Source organism: Pleurodeles waltl, chromosome 5 (assembly GCF_031143425.1).
Source record: "Pleurodeles waltl isolate 20211129_DDA chromosome 5, aPleWal1.hap1.20221129, whole genome shotgun sequence".
NCBI lineage: Eukaryota > Metazoa > Chordata > Amphibia > Caudata > Salamandridae > Pleurodeles > Pleurodeles waltl.
Window position 1 is genome coordinate 1,859,039,594 of NC_090444.1, and position 16,477 is coordinate 1,859,056,070.

The 16,477-nt window shown below is 43.9% G+C and overlaps 1 protein-coding gene across 1 annotated transcript in view; it reads right to left on the reverse strand.

Moving 5' to 3' along the window:
* Positions 1 to 16,477, reverse strand: part of LOC138297170 (solute carrier family 22 member 7-like) — a 182,454-nt gene that overhangs the window by 48,537 nt on the left and 117,440 nt on the right. Inside the window, exon 8 of the mRNA XM_069236663.1 lies at positions 12,250 to 12,358. Within this exon, the coding sequence (XP_069092764.1) occupies positions 12,250 to 12,358 (109 nt within the window). The remainder of the gene's footprint in view (positions 1 to 12,249; positions 12,359 to 16,477) is intronic.

Here is a 16,477-nt window from a genome sequence, read left to right on the forward strand (position 1 = left end):
ACAGAGGAAGACAGAAGAACACAGAGGAAGACAGAAGAACACAGAGGAACACAGAAGAACATGGAGGAAGATACAAAAAACGAAGAAACAGAGGGCAGAAGACCACAGCAGAAGATGAGGAAGAAGAGAAGAGGAGAGAAGACGGGGAGAAGAGGAGTACAGAAGAAGAATACAGACGAGGAGCGAGGAGGAAGAACAGAGAAGAAGAAAAGAGGAAAAGAAGCAGGAGAGAGGGTGAGTAGCGCGGGGCAGAGCGAGGGGCTGGGAGGTGGGGGGTACTTACTGTGGGGTGGGTCTCAGGAACTCAGGAACCTGGAGGAGCTGCAGCGGCAGGGGGAGCGACCTACCCTTGGGTCAAGGGTCGCTACCACTGTCGCGCAGCGGCCGCCATATGAGGTAGGAGGGGGGGAGGGGTCAGCTGGGGGCGAATGGGAGCTGGGGGGCGGGGCGTGCAGGAGGTCGCGGTGGGAAAGCGCGAGGGAGGGGGGGACAGGTAGAGTGAGAAGAGCTGGGGAGGGGGGTTTAAGGGTGGAGGGGGGTGAGTGTTAGGAGGTTTAGGAGATTAGGGAGAAAGATAGGTGCAGGGTTGTGAAGATAGGGGAGGGGGGGTTGTAGAGGTGGGTGAGGGTGAGAGGTAGAGTGAGAGGATAGGAAGATAGGTAATAGAGGGGGTGGTGGGAGGGGGGAGAGATAGAGAAATAGGTAGAGAGAAAAGGTAGATAGAGAAATCGATAGATAGGGAAATAGATAGAGAGATATGAAGATAGGAGGAGGTGGAGAGTGAGGGAGTTGGATAGTGGGATAGAGAGATGGAGAGATAGGTAGATAGGAGGAGTGAGGGAGGTAGAAAGTGAACGGGTTAGATAGGGGAGATAGAGGGGGGATGCGGGTGGGGGAGGGGGATGAGGCAGGAGCAGGAGGGCAGGCGCGGGGAGAAGAGGACAGAGGAGGCAGAAGAGCCGAAGGCAGAAGACAAGAAGACAAGAAGAACAGAAGAAAAGAAGAACAGAAGAACAGAAGACCGGAAGGACTGAAGACCGGAAGAGCAGAAGACCGGAAGAACAGAAGAAACACAGAAGAACACAGAAGAACACAGAAGAACAGAGAAGAATACAGAAGAACACAGAGGAAGACAGAAGAACACAGAGGAAGACAGAAGAGCACAGAGGAAGACAGAAGAACACAGAGGAAGACAGAAGAACACAGAGGAAGACAGAAGAACAGTTTGAAGTTTGAAGAACAGTTTGAAGGTCAGGTAAGTAAAAAAACTCCCAACTCTTCTAGCTTTGTAGATGCGAGGAACTTGGAGCAGTTTGAGGTTGTTAGATCTCAGAGAGCTGGATTGGAAATAAGGCTTGAATCTTCTCCACAAATCAAGAGGACCTTCATGAGTAAAGCCCTTAAAGGCAAAGATTGGATCCTCTTGATGACAGGGAGCCAGTGAATCTGTTGAAGGTAATGCGACACTGGCAAACGCAGTAGGTTCTCCAAGATAAGGCGCGTGGCAGGGTTCTCACCAAGGAATGGACAATTGTTTTGTGAGAGTCCTCAGGAATAAGGTGAAGCATCCTTCTTAGCAACCTGAGAGTAGCAAAACAGGTTGCAGATAAGGGCTTGATTTCAGGCTCAAAAGAGAGGTTTAAATCAAATTTCACACCTAAGTTCTTAGCCATCAATGCCGGGAGTAAGGGGATCCCTCTTTCAGGTGGCCCTTATAAACTGGCATTTTGGGGGGCTTGTTGCCAAAGAAGAGAATATCAATTTTTTCAGACTTCAATTTGAGAGAGCTTCCCTCCTTCTAGTGCACCACAACTTTCAAGCAAAGCTTGAAGGAACTCATAGTTACAGGCTCATTTTCATGGAAGGCCAGGAGAAGCTGAATGTCACTGGCATAGGAGAACACCCTCACCCCTGCAGTCTCAACAAGGTTTGCAAATATCTCAAGTCAGATATTAAAAAGGGTGGGGCTAAGTGCCAAACCCCAAGGCACTTCACAATCCAATGACTTGGATGAAGAGGTACAAGTATAAAAAAAGACAGCTTGAAAGCGATCAGTCAGAACAGATTTAAGCCAGAGCAAAGCCTGGGCTCTGATTCCAATCTTCGCAAGTTAATCTAGTAGGATGGCATGAGAAACCATATCAAAAGCCGAGGAGAAATCCAAGAGCATGACCATCATAGGAGAATTCTGGTCAAGAATTTCCTTAATGAATTCTGATATCTCAAGAAGGTAACCCTCATGAAATCCAGATTGAGAATCTTGCAGGAAGAGGTTGGACTCTAGAAAATGTGACTGCTGCTTGGTGACCCTATTTTTCAGAAGTTTAGCAACTGTGGGGAGAGGAGAAATAGGTCTAAAGTTGCTAAGGACCTTTGGATCAGCCAAGGGTTTTTTAAGTAGAGATAGCAATAACGCTTATTTCCAACTTGCAGGAACCAAACTTGTTAGACCTGACAGCCTTAGGGTAGTCACCCCTAACTTTTTGCCTGCCTCCCTCCACTTTTTGGACACTGTTTTTGCTGGCTTTTAGACTGCTAACCAGTGCTAAAGTGCATATGCTCTCTCCCTTAAAACATGGTAACCTTGAATCATACCTGATTGGACTATTAATTTACTTAAAAGTCCCTAGTAATGCGCACTCTATGTGCATAGGGCCGGTAGATTAAATGCTACTAGTGGGCCTGCAGCACTGGTTGTGCCACCCACTTAAGTAGCCCCTTTTTCCTTGTCTCAGGCCTGCCATTGCAAGGCCTGTGTGTGCAGTTTCACTGACACCTCGACTTGGCATTTAAAAGTACTTGCCAAGCCTAAAACTCCCCTTTCTCCACATATAAGTCACCTCTAATGTGTGCCCTAGGTAACCCCTAGAGCAGGGTGCTGTGTGGGTGAAAGGCAGGACATGTACCTGTGTAGTTTACATGTCCTGGTAGTGTAAAACTCCTAAATTCGTTTTTGCACTACTGTGAGGCCTGCTCCCTTCATAAGTTAACATTGGGGCTGCCCTCATACAGTATTGAAGTGGTAGTTGCTGATCTGAAAGGAGTAGGAAGGTCATATTTAGTTTGGCCAGAATGGTAATATAAAATCCTGCTGACTGGTGAAGTTGGATTTAATATTACTATTCTAGAAATGCCACTTTTAGAAAGTGAGCATTTCTTTGCACTTAAATCTTTCTGTGCCTTACAATCCACGTCTGGCTGGGCTTGGTTAACAGCTCCTTGTGCATTCACTCAGACACACCCCAAACACAGGATACTCAGCCTCACTTGCATACATCTGCATTTTGAATGGGTCTTCCTGGGCTGGGAGGGTGGAGGGCCTGCTCTCACACAAAGGACTGCCACACCCCCTACTGGGACCCTGGCAGACAGGATTGAACTGAAAGGGGACCTGGTGCACTTCTTAGCCACTCTTTGAAGTCTCCCCCACTTCAAAGGCACATTTGGGTATAAAACAGGGCCTCTGCCCTACCTCATCAGACACTTGCTGGAGAAGAAACCTGAACCAGAAACTGCATCCTGCCAAGAAGAACTGCCTGGCTCCTCAAAGGACTCACCTGTCTGCTTTCTACAAAGGACTGCTGCCTTGCTGTTGGCCTGCTGCCTTGATGAACTCTTGTCTGGCTGTGAAAGTGCTCTCCAAGGGCTTGGATAGAGCTTGCCTCCTGTTCCCTAAAGTCTCAGGACCAAAAAGACTTCTCTTTTTTACTTGGACGCTCCGTGAGCCGAAAATGTCGACGCACAGCTTGTACCGCGGCGAGAAAAACGCCGCACACCGACGCTGATCGACGCAACGCTCTTGGGACGACCGGAAATCCGACGCACGGCTTCGCAAGGACAACGGCGCCCGACCTCGAGAGGAGAAATCGACGCGACGCCTACCGTGAGCCCCGCAGAACGACACGCAGCCGGAAAACAAGCAGAAAAATCCACGCACAGACCCGGGACATCTGGTAATCCCCGCGACCCACAGAAAGAGACTGTCCGCGTGCCGGAAAACGACGCACGAATTCCTTTGTGGCCCTCTGAGGAGATTTTTCCACTCCAAACCAGGTACTTGTGCTTAAAAGAGACTTTGTTTATATTCTAAAGACTTAAGACACTTTATATCACTTTTCAGTGATATCTCTACAATTTCCCATTGCAACTTTATTCTTTTGACCTACAATTATCCTGATAAATATTCTATATTTTTCTAAACACTGTGTGGTGTATTTTTGTGGTGCTATATGGTGGTATTGTATGATTTATTGCACAAATACTTTACACATTGCCTTCTAAGTTAAGCCTGACTGCTCGTGCCAAGCTACCAGAGGGTGGGCACAGGATAATCTTGGATTGTGTGTGACTTACCCTGACTAGAGTGAGGGCTTTTGCTTGGACAGGGGGTAACCTGACTGCCAACCAAAAACCCAATTTCTAACAAAACTCAATTCAAAAGAATTGTTCATCAGCCTGTTAAGGACAGTGTTAACTACCACAGCCACTAGATTTGGAATAGCAGGTGGGAAGGGATCCAGAGGGAGACAGAATTACACTTTGCTAGTTCTGACTCTGAGTCTTCCAGGGAAATAGGGGCAAACCTTGTAAGAAGAGGGCCTGACTGAAAAAGGACTGAGACCCCTAAACTAGGTGGGACATTCAGAGTAAATTGCTCAAAGAGGTTTTGAATTTTCTTATAAAATAAATTGAAAAGGTCTTGACAATGAGGGGGAGAGAAAACCATTAACAATTTTAAAAAGTTGCAAAGTTTGTTGGCTTTCACAGAAATGGATGAAACAATAAAATATTTCTGAGCTTTCCAGATGGCGGTATGATAGCATTTCAGTGCGGCTAAGTAAATTACTTTTGCCTCTTTATCATAAGCAAAAGAAACTGAAATAAGGAACAAGCACAGGCAAAGGCAAAACCAAATTCTAAGAACAGGAACAGGACTGAAGTAAAAAAATGCAAATCAAAGAACAACTATAGTACACGGCAATGATGCTGAACAAACTCAATACCAGCATCAAAACTAAGCCAAGAACTAGCAACAATGTAAACCAAATTTAAGAATTCAGGTTGTTGCCTCTATTTCCGCTCTCTCACTTTTCTCTTTCTGCTATCTCACATTCAGAACGTTGTGTCTGTTTTTGATCCACTCTTGTGATGTCACTCTTGCATTTTTATAGTTTGTTGGCTGGTTTGCTTTTTTAACTCTTGGCCTTTTGCCTGTCTTCCATTCACTTGTATGCTGTCACTCTTTCTTTGTTTCTCAGCTTTTGCCTTTGCCAGGTTTCCATTCACTCTTCCGCTGTCACTTTTGCATCCTTTTCCATTTTTTGCCTTTTTGCCTCTTTATACATATTGCTCTTGTTTTTGCTTTCTTTGAACTTTTTGTCTTCTCTTGCTCATCCGCTCCCATTTTGGCCATCTCTTGCATCTCACCTTTTTCCTTTTCTCCTCTTTGCCCGTTTTGTCTTTGCTGCACTTTTCCTATTTTCTCCCATTCCTCTCTATTCTGTGTAGCCTTCTCTTTTTTAATTGTTGCCTCCTTTTATATAATTTCCCATCTTCTGTGGCCTTCTACCTTTTTTCTTGCATCTCACACTCTCCTGTTTTCCATTGCTTGCTCTTGCTTGCTCCTGCGTGTCCCTTCCACTGTCCCTCATATCTTCTTTCCTCTCCCGGACCTACCTTATAGAGCAGTGGTTCCCAACCTGTGGTCCGGGGACCCCTGGGGGTCCGCAAGGCCTTCTCAGGGGGTCCGCGAGAGCCTAGAAAATAAAAAAATATGAACAAATATTGACAAATTAGGTCCCCAGCTTCCAGTAATGACTCAGGCGGGGGTCTCCGGATTTCCATGATGATTCAGTGGGGGTCCCTGGGTTCCATTAATGTTAAAGTGGGGGTCCACAGAAATCAAAAGGTTGGGAACCACTGTTATAGAGGCATCGACTTCCCCTCCATCACTTAAGGTAGATTCTCCTATGCCTCAGGCTGTACATGTTCGTTCTACTGCACTCTCCCTGCCAGCTACCCCTCCCATACACCTCTTTTCCCTGTGCTAATGTCAGCAACCCACACATCACCCCCACTCACATCTCACACCCTAACCTGACTTCCGTACTTCTCAACACTCTGTGGTGTCGATCATCAGACACACCATTGAACTGTGGAACCTACTGCTCGATCTTCTCTTCCTGACCGAAAGGCTTACCCTGACTTCAGCACCTGACATCATAGTAGTTATCCCTTCTGGTTTCAAGATAGCTGGAGAGGACAGAAACCTCAAGGAAGACTAGTCATCATCTATAGAGAATACATCTTCTGCTCCTTCACAAACTCTAGTGTCCTCTTGGAACACCTGGCCTTCAAGTCCATATCTCCAATAACATCACCCAGGGATGCCTTGCTCTACTGACCTCTCGGACTGAGATCCAATTTCAGAAACACCATCCCAGACTTAATTCTCCCACTCATGCTCCACTCCAGCTCCTTCATTCTCCTTGGCGACCTTAGTCTCCACTTGGAAGACCATAGTGAACAAAACACCAACAAACTCATGGAAAAAGTAAACACACTTTGACTCATCTGAGTAAAGGGCGTCACCCACACTGCCTGACACCTCCTTGACCCTGTCTTTACCAACTTTTCCAGCATCAAAGTAGTCAAGCCTACCCCTTCACCTGGACCAACCATTGCCTCATCCACTTCAGTCTGCCCCCACCACCAACACATAAACTCACCCTCCAGTGCCACTTGGTGCAACTGGAATAGGATCCCCAAGTAAAAATGGACCTCAGAGGTCCAAACACATAGTTCACTTCAGCAACACCAAATCCCCCACCCCTCATCCACCATCAACTTAAACCTCTGGATCACTGCTTGTGTAGACTTCCTGTCACTATTCAAAATCACCACCACTCTCAGGACTAGACTTCAAGCTACTTGGTACACAGAAGAACTATGAATCTCCAAATGTCATTATAAACAACTGAAACTCCGATGGAGACACAACAACAACAAAATCATTGAAGCACCTACAGATCAGCCCAATGGCTCTATCAACAGCAACCTCTATCCACCAGCCCCTCAGCTTTGACTAAACACATAATTGAAAACAGTTCCTACAACACCAAAGATCTATTCACTGTGGTAAAGGACTTCACCCCCTGTCACCAGCTCCACTACATCATTGCATCACAGGATCTCAGCACTCATCTTTTCCTGTATTTCAGCGACAAAATCAGTGCCATTCATAACAACACTGCTCAAGAACCATACTTATCTTCCCTCACCGCCCACCAGCCCTATGAGACTAACACACAGGCAGTCATTCACTTTGACCTTCATCTCCTTAGGAGCCCCATTGGATCTGCACTCTATCTACAGCAAAGGACTCAACTCCATCTATTCCACCCACACCCTGATACTCAATAACTACCTCACTACAGCCACTTACCCAGCTGCCTAGAAGCAAACTACCATACCACCCCTTCTGAAGAAACCCTAACCAGATCAAGGAAAAAATACCAATCTCCTAATTCACGGCTCAGCCAAAGTACTGGAAATGGTTGTATTTTCATGTTCATCATTCTGCTATTGCTTTCTGTTTGGGAGGAGACTTACTTTACTGTTTGAGTGTACTTTAGACTCTCGGCCTATATATCAATGTTTGAACTGTTTTCAGACTGTCATTTCGAAAAACAAGCTGTACATAAATACACCACTGGCATGTTTCAACCAATGATGGTGCATCAGGGGTTTTATAGTGCAATGCAGTTGTCCATCATCAAAGTTGTTTGATTTGAGTCCCCACTTGTGCTGACACACGTGCTGCAGTTTATATTTGTAGGACTGCCTTGCTCACTAGTCTCTGACATATTAAAATCACCTCTCATGTCATCCCCATTGTTGCTGCTGCATCTCCGACTCCTCTATTGATTTTACATCTGGTGCTGCACTGTTCTCCAGCTTCTACAGTCTGATATTCTGGCATCACCATCATGGAAAGTTGTACAGGTGCAGTTAGTTCCAACACTTCCAGCTTTTTGTGGTGCAAGTATGACTTGTCAAACATTGCCTCTGCAATAGATTCTCTCTTCAGCACTGCAGATCTTAGCCCATTTTATTTAATGGGTGTACTGTCCATGTTTGTGCCATGGTTCAAACTCAGCAAACTCAGATGGTGCACCCCAGCTGTGAACTAGCGGCTGCCCTGGGGCAGCGCATTCAGTAAAATATGGTGACACTGCTTACAGGATGCCTTTAAAAGAGGGGACAGAGAACCCCCTGCAGATGAGTCCAGTCAGTGACTACACCCACCTGCAAGGAAATGTCCGGGAGGTTTGATGCGACTCCTTTTCCCACTCCAGAGGGCTGCCATCAGGAGGCACATTGAAAGTGCAACATCTTTTTGTGCCATGCTTTCAGTGTGGTTTCTAAGGTCCACTTTGATTTTACACCTACATCCATAATAGGATGAAGATACAAGTGCAAAGTGATTCCCTCATTTGTATTAATGGTTTTAATGGAAAGTTACACTTAGGTGATCCATGCTAAGAGTTAGGAAATTCTGCTGCCTGTCAAAGTGATTCAGAAGAATAAAGATGAAGATAAGTGTAAGAAATCGGGGTATTAGTTGAGAGGGTGAGAGCTGCAAAGAGTAACACAATCGTTTTCAGGGTTAACCACAAATGTCACCAAATAAATCTTTGTTTAACCCTCAGGTAGCATTGCACAAAAGCAATCATGCTTAACTTATTGGCAATGGGTGAAGTATTTATGCAGCTCTCAAACAGTAATAAAGTGAAAGCTCAACACAAGAGAAACCTGAACCAATTTAGAATAATAGAGTGAAATTTAATAACTACAAAGACACCAAAAGGACAAAATCCCAATTGATATAATGGGATATAAGCATTTTTGAAGTTCTAAGTGGAAATAGCACCAAAAAGCAAAAAGCGCCGCTCATGGTATTGGGTCATGTTGGACCGGGTCAAAGTCACGAGTTCAGGCTGACCACAATGAACTGTGGACGTCATAGAGGTTTTGTCCCAGGGAGGAGTTTGCCTTCAAAAAGCCCAAGTCCACATGAGCAGCCTCTGCAGGAGCATTTCATTAGTGGGGGATGCAAGGAGGTCAATGCCGGTGGGAGGAGCAGTTGTTGCTGGAGCTTTATGTTGGCGACGATGCAGTCGGACACTGTTTGGCACAAAGAGTAGGTCACCATCAGAACTTGACATTTGCGGGAGTCACAGTGACGGTTACTAACGCAAGGATGCCAATCACAGCCATGAAAAGCCACAAAACTTGTGAATTTTCAACTAGAAGGCAGATTGTGTGGATCTGAGGCAGGAAGGGTACACTCTGATGCTAGCCAATGGACCAAGACCTATGAAGCACCTCTCAGGGATCAGGACTCACTTCCGCTGATTTGAAGAAAGGCCTGTAGAAGCTTGTTATGTCCCTGTAGCTCAAAAAGGGGGTCCATAAACTGATCCTTGGAGTCACTTCCGGTGATCCCAGTTTCAAGGCTTAAAGGACCATTCTTCCATTTTCAGACAGCAAGGCAGTCCTTCTTCTGAATCATCCAGAAGTGTTCTGACAGAAGGTTCTGAAGGTTGTACCTTTGTACCCAGTACCATCCTTTGCTTGGAGACAATATATGGCCTACTCTAAAATTAATTGTGGCCAGTTTTCCCCTCTTTCCTGGGTTTGGCTCCAGCCTGGATGGGGGCAAAGGCAGGGGTAGGTTTATTGCCAGATTCCTTTGTGTGTGCTACAGGCAGGGTCGGGAAGGGGCATAACTTCCTCCCATCCATCCTGTCACCTTGACCCACTCGCTCTTCACCCAGGCCCCTTTTGTCCTCATGTCTGAAAGGAATAGACAACAGAGCACAGGAGAGCCATTCACTCTGGGCACTGGTAGAAAGGCACATGTGGTTTAGGGAAGAAAATGCCAACTTTCTAAAAGTGGCATTTTCAGAATGGTAACTCAAACACTGACTTTACTATTGAAGGGAACTTTAAATTGCAATTCAAATGAGTGGGAAAAGTATTTCTCTACGTGTTCCAATTAATAAGTGTAATAAAGTAAACCAGTGTAAGTCTACGGGAAAGATAGCATTGCAACTCTGAAAAAATGACTTTAGAAATTGGTCAGTGGCAGGACATGCAAAACTTGAATACACATGTCCTCATTTTTAAATACCAGGCATCCTGCCCTTTAAGCCTGTAGGGTCTACCTTAGGGTGACATAAGTATGAAAAAGGAAGTTTTAGGCTTAGCAAAAGGGCTATTTTGCCAGTGGCAGGTCTGAGGCATGTTTTGCAGTGGTAGTTTTAGTGGGTAACACAATGAGGGCTGTGGTCTACTAGTAGCATTTAATTTTCAGACCTCGGGTTCCACATCATATACTATAGACCTTCAGTTCAATTAAGTGTGAAAATTGGGTGTATACCAATTTTACCATGTTCAATGGAGAGCACATAGGATGTTTTCCACTTGTTAGAGGGGGAAGTGGACTGAGTCTTAAAGACAACATAAACAAATCCAGCAAACATTAGAGGAGTGAAACAAAATTGTCTGGAGGAATACCAAGCCAAGGATGACAAGTCTAACAATCAGCCATATACTGAAATGGTAGAACTGAGCCCCACGGAATGAAGGCAATGACTGTTTGATAGTAATAGTTTGATTTGTGTTACTAGGGTTTTATTAGTCTTATAGAATTATCCCTCACAAGACCCTAAGCATCAATGTAAGCGCTACCCAAAGCGTGGGTAAAGATCAATCCCCTATACCAATAGGCTGGATCATTCACAGAGAAAGGCAATGGATTCCTGGTCTCCTGCAACATCTATGAAGAATCAGCTGCCCATTGTTGAGTTTGTATCTTTGATTCTGTGAAGAATCAGCAGCTTAAACTAAATCTCTGTATTTAAGAAGAATCAGCTGCCCATTGTTGAGTTTGGATCTTTGATTGTGTGAAGAATCAGCAGCTTAAGCTGAATCTCTGTATTTAAGAAGACTCAGCAGTCCATGGTTGAGTTTGGATCTTTGATTCTGTGAATAATCAGCAGCTTAAGCTGAATTTCTGTATTTAAAAAGAATCAGCTGCCCATAGTTGAGTTTGGATCTTTGACTGTGTGAAGAATCAGCAGCTTACGCTGAATCTCTGTATTTAAGAAGAATTTGCTTCACATAGTTGAGTTTGGATCTTTGATTGTACGTAGAATCAGCAGCTTAAGCTGAATCTCTGCATTTAAGAAGAATCAGCAGTCCATGGTTGAGGCTCTATCTCGGTTTCTACTAAGATTTAGTAGTCCATACTGGGGTTTAAAAGGCTGTTCTCACAGCAGATCTCAAACTCTTGTGAAGTATAACCCTCCACACTACATTGCCCTTTAGATTACACCCGTTCTTGTGACTGTCTTTTGCTGTAACTGTTTCAAACACAGCTACTTTTTAGCACTGGCCTTCGAACCAAGTGGTCACATTGATTTTGTAAATTTTAATGAACTGATGGCCGTTGTCTTAATTATGTTAATGGAAGTTTTACTCATACAGGTGTACATTGTGATGATTTTTATGAATCCGCAATAAAGAATTTACTAACTTATATTCATTTATGAAGAAATGTCACGCATGTTTGAGGTTGAATCTCTGCATTTAAGAAGAATCAGCAAGGAATGTCCAAGATTGAATATCTGGTGTAATTAATGGAAACAGTGGCTGTAAATTCTCAAAGAATACTGATAAATATGTAAAACAGGACAGTAAGCTATAATCCTTGATCTCCTGGAACTTCAATAGCTACAGGAGTTTCTAATAACATTTACAAATATTTTTCTGCAAGAAACATTTCCCACTGAAGGAATAATTCTTGAGAACTATTTCTTCCCTAATGTACAGTGACTTTGGTTGCTGTGTGTTTTTAATACATGGACCCTTGTGTGTTTTCCAATAAAGCTTGTTTGCCAAATGCTTAAATGCTAAAGAAGAATGCAGTGCAATTATTTATTTTTGAACAATAGCAGACACAAGTGGAATGTGTTTGACAACTTAAAGTGTGGGAGGTTTAACCTACTAATACAGTTGTAATGTAGCTTTGAAGAAGCTTTGCAAACTTTAAGTAGTATTAAATCTAGAAATGTCGCCTTCCCTGGTTTAATCTCTTTATTGCTTCTTTCAAGACATCATAGTGTTTTTTTGTGTCCCTCAATTTAACAAGAAAAAATATCCGAAAGCATTGACTATGCATACCTGAGGATAGTGGGGTAGAGCTCAGCACTGAATAGGTATATGGCTGCAAAGGAGGCTCCAGAGAATCCTTTCCCCATAACTGCAATTATTGTTCGTAGCACCCCAAAAGCTATATTTATAAAAAGAGAAAAGGACATATTTTATTAACAGATAACGAGCTGGGTGAAGCTGATTTTTAAATGCTGCTGTTGGGAGAGGACCTTCAAAACATAATTGTCTGGCACAACAAAAAATCATCCATTGAAGGTTAACCATTTAAAATAACTTTTAAGTGTTGTTGGCCACCAATACCGATATTTATATATTTAACTATATAGTTGTTCATTAAGAAAATAAAAAGAAATAGGAGTGCATTTTATCAATAAATAGCAAACAGATTATTCAAAGACATTTCAAAAGATATGATGGCACAGCAGTAATAGGGTGTGCCCCAGCATTAGTAATTTCTACACTGCTTAGATACTACAGAGAATAGTGATGAACATTCTAAGGATAATGCCCTTCAAACATAATAAAGCATCAACCACAGGCACCTTCCATACAGATGGCTCCTATCTTTCTCCAGTAAAGTGTGTCTTCATCTACGATTTTCTTCCCAATGGAGAGTAAAGGCAAACCATCCATCCAGTCACTAACATTACGTTGTCAAATTCTTAAAAAATAAAATGTATATTGTAACCCAGGAAGTTGACCTTAGTTCAAATGCCCCAATGAATGCATTAAATAGGGCCACAGAGATAGAAAGTCCATTGTGTACAATAATTCTTTTCTAGTTCTTGTGCAGTACCAGAAGTACTATAATAAGCCTAATTCTAACCTCCATACAAGCCCGCCAGTAGCTAAGGATAATATGAATAATTTAACTATTACTATGAATTGAAGCAGAATTTGTATGAACTTTTCTCATGTAGGTGTCTCCAGGAGATATCCAAATTCCTTGAGGAGGTGGTTTCAAACATTTGCTCTCAACTCTTCTTTTCCTTTTTGCCTGGGTATAAGTTCTTACATTTAACACGTAGTGGAACACTCGAGAAGAAAAGAATGTCTGAAAGATTACTGGTCTAATTTTGGGATAGACAGTAGTGTAAAATATTCCAAAGATGACAACATGAAAGTGCTGAGTGGGAGGTCCATGGAAATTAAGAATGACGCTGACTTACTCATGCTACAGGGAAGAAATGTTATGTATTCCCTGATTACACAAAACTGGCGGAGCAACTAAGGAAGGGATCAAACACAAGGTTGTGCCACAAAGGTTATATACATTCTTCCTTTTCCCAACACAGCTTGAAGTCCTTTTAAGCTGAAATCAATTTCTTTAAAACCCTGGAGGTATGATGGGATTGGGTGACTGAGGGAAAATGATCTTACCCAGGAGCCCCCAACCACAGGGTTCTCAGAAAGAGTCCCTGAATAAGCAACCCAGGAACAGGAGACACAGGAACAGGAAAAGAGGGCAACCTGTTTCCACTATAACCTCACAGCAGGACGTGGATTATTCAACTCAGGACTCTAACTCTTTACAACAGAGGGTCAGACCTTGTAGTGATACAAACTGAGGGCCAATAATGTCATATTGCACTTACCTAAAGTGCCCATGTTATAGTCTCTTCAAGCATAGATTTCTAGCCATTGCATTACAAGGTTTTAATCCACCATGATGATGTTTACTTGATGCCTTTTATTTGTTTTGCCACAAAGTAACTATTTGCATATGCTTTGAAATGGGTGGGTTCATGGCCATGATCTCACTTTTTTATATGTATGTATATATGTTTTTTTTGTAGTGTGTTTGGTTTGCGCAAGATTATTTTTAAGTATATGGAGATCTTCATGACCAGTTCTAAGGCTTGAGGTGGTCTTGCTACCAATGATTTAGTTGGATCAACAGATGCTTCACATTGTGGAGTGTTGAGTGTATGATGTCAGTTCTGGATAGATTGGTGTAGTTGTTGGCAGCAATGGGATTCCAGAATGTTTTTATACTTCATCTGACCTACTTTCTAACCTCCACTGTTTCAGAGATTACAGCCACAAGTCACAATATTTGCCTACATTGTACATGTATTATATCCCTAAAAACGGCTTTAAGAGCTGCCAGACATGAACTATTTCTTCAAGATGCATACCTGCTTGGTACCTAGTGTCAGTTTCTAAGCACATTTCATTTTTCAGAGTTATGTGCTCAAGTTTCAAGAGAGGCTCTTGAGTTGGCCTGCATAGACCCCCGTGCCCCAGATACTACCACCTCCTCGGGGCTATACTCAAACATAGATGCAGGATCTGCGTCAATCCACTAGGCCCCAGGGACCACCACCTCCCTGAGGCCAATTGATATTTAAAAAAGGAGGGGGGCGCACATACCCCGGGCCAGTTACGGCCCGAGGGACCACTACCTCCCTGGGGGATGGCCCTGTACTTAAGAAAGGAAGGGGGCCATGCAGCCCTCCACCTGGAGCCATGTATGGACTTTTACGGCCCCAGGGACCACCACCTCCCTGGAATGCCCCTGTGCTCAAGAAAGGAGGTAGGCCTTGCAACATTTATTCTGCTATTTGTTCTTTGGGTGGCTCCGAAAACAGCCTTTGTGTGAACTGGAAACAGTGTTTCTTATTTATTTCAGATTGAAGAAATTCAACAAGAGGAGACAGTAGCAGCCGAGATTGCAATAGACAGTTCACAAGGCAGCCAGAGTTCAGGATCTCATATTTATGATCCACTTGGCCAGCCTATTATAGAGAACGAGGCAGCCATTGCCATTAATGAGAAGCAGAGCATGATGGATCAGGTCAAGGTTCAATCTAGGTCAACTAAATGAACAACAACTACAAATATACCAGATGTTAACTACATCAGTGGATCATAGAACACTTCACAATAACTCTGAATGTACAGGCACCACATTCAAGTCTATACTTGTATATGTAAGTGGTCAAGCAAGCACTGGCAAATGTTTCCTGATTAAAGCGCTTACAGTATATGTCTACAAAACAACTGATTGTAGCCTTACTTTTGTGCTAACAGCACCCACTGGATTTGCTGCATACAACATAAAAGGTATTACTTTGCATCAACTTCTAATGCTGCCAGTGAAGCATGATAACAAACTTGAGTACCCTAAGCAATCCGGTGATGCTTGCCATGAGGAGTTCCTAAAATATTGAAGGTTTTGATTATAGATGTGTGGTGGGTTCGGTTCAGAACCCTGATAAGGTTGGTGAATTAAGGATCCACTAGACACGGTATGCTGCTCAAGTGCTCTTTATTTATCTTTCTGGACGGGTTTTAATTACTCTTTCTTTCCCTCTAGTTCCTTCATTTTAGTTCTCAGGGTCTTTTCCGTTCCTTGGTTGTTTTCCTTGATGTAACAGATTCTTCTTTTCTCTTATAGGTTTCTCTTCTCAAGACGTCTGAGCTGTGGATGTGGTCCGGTGGGATAACCAGGGATGGCTCCAGTTCAGAAGATGTTGGTTGACCCAGGAGAAACAGAGAAATAGGTAGGTGTGGGGTTCTGGGGTTCCTTCTAGGTTTGTGTTAGTATTAGGGAGTGTGATGGGGGGGGGGGGTTTGTGGCTGTGCAGGTGGTATGAGGTGACCGGATCATGGTTGGAAAGCTGAGAGAGAAAGAAAAAAAAAAAAAAACAAGTGCTCTAGATCAGGTGCAACAAAAATACGTTTTTGTCCTATTGCTCTTCTATAGGGCTGTTTTACAGAACAGTCCCTATCCTGGTGTGCTATTAGTTTACATACACTCGAATCCTTGATACTCCCTTTCCTGGGTCCTTTCCTCGGGTCCCTCCCCTGCGATGCCGCCCTCACTCCCGTTTCTACTCCACAACGGGAAATAACTTAATTGAAGACACAATCGTACCTGGGAGAGCCACGCCCTTCCAGGGACGTGGCGGGTCCGTCCGTCCACCGGTCTCGTCCGGGTCTGTGTCTCGCCTCCAATGTCTTTGCTCCGCTCCCCGCCTCGATCCTCTTCTTTCTTGCTCCGCTCGTTCCAGTTCGCTCACTCTGCTCCCTTGTCTCGTGCACCTCTTCGGCCTCCGTCTTCTCTTTTTCTGGTCCCGGTGACGTCGATCCAACCCGGATGTCCGGGTTGGGATTCTCTTCCGGGTGGTCATCGCTTTGGTGTGTTCCCCCGGGGTACTCCTGATGCGATCCAGGGGCTTGTATTGTAGCCGGAGACCCGACGACCCGGTTACATGTCCCTCACCTCGACTGG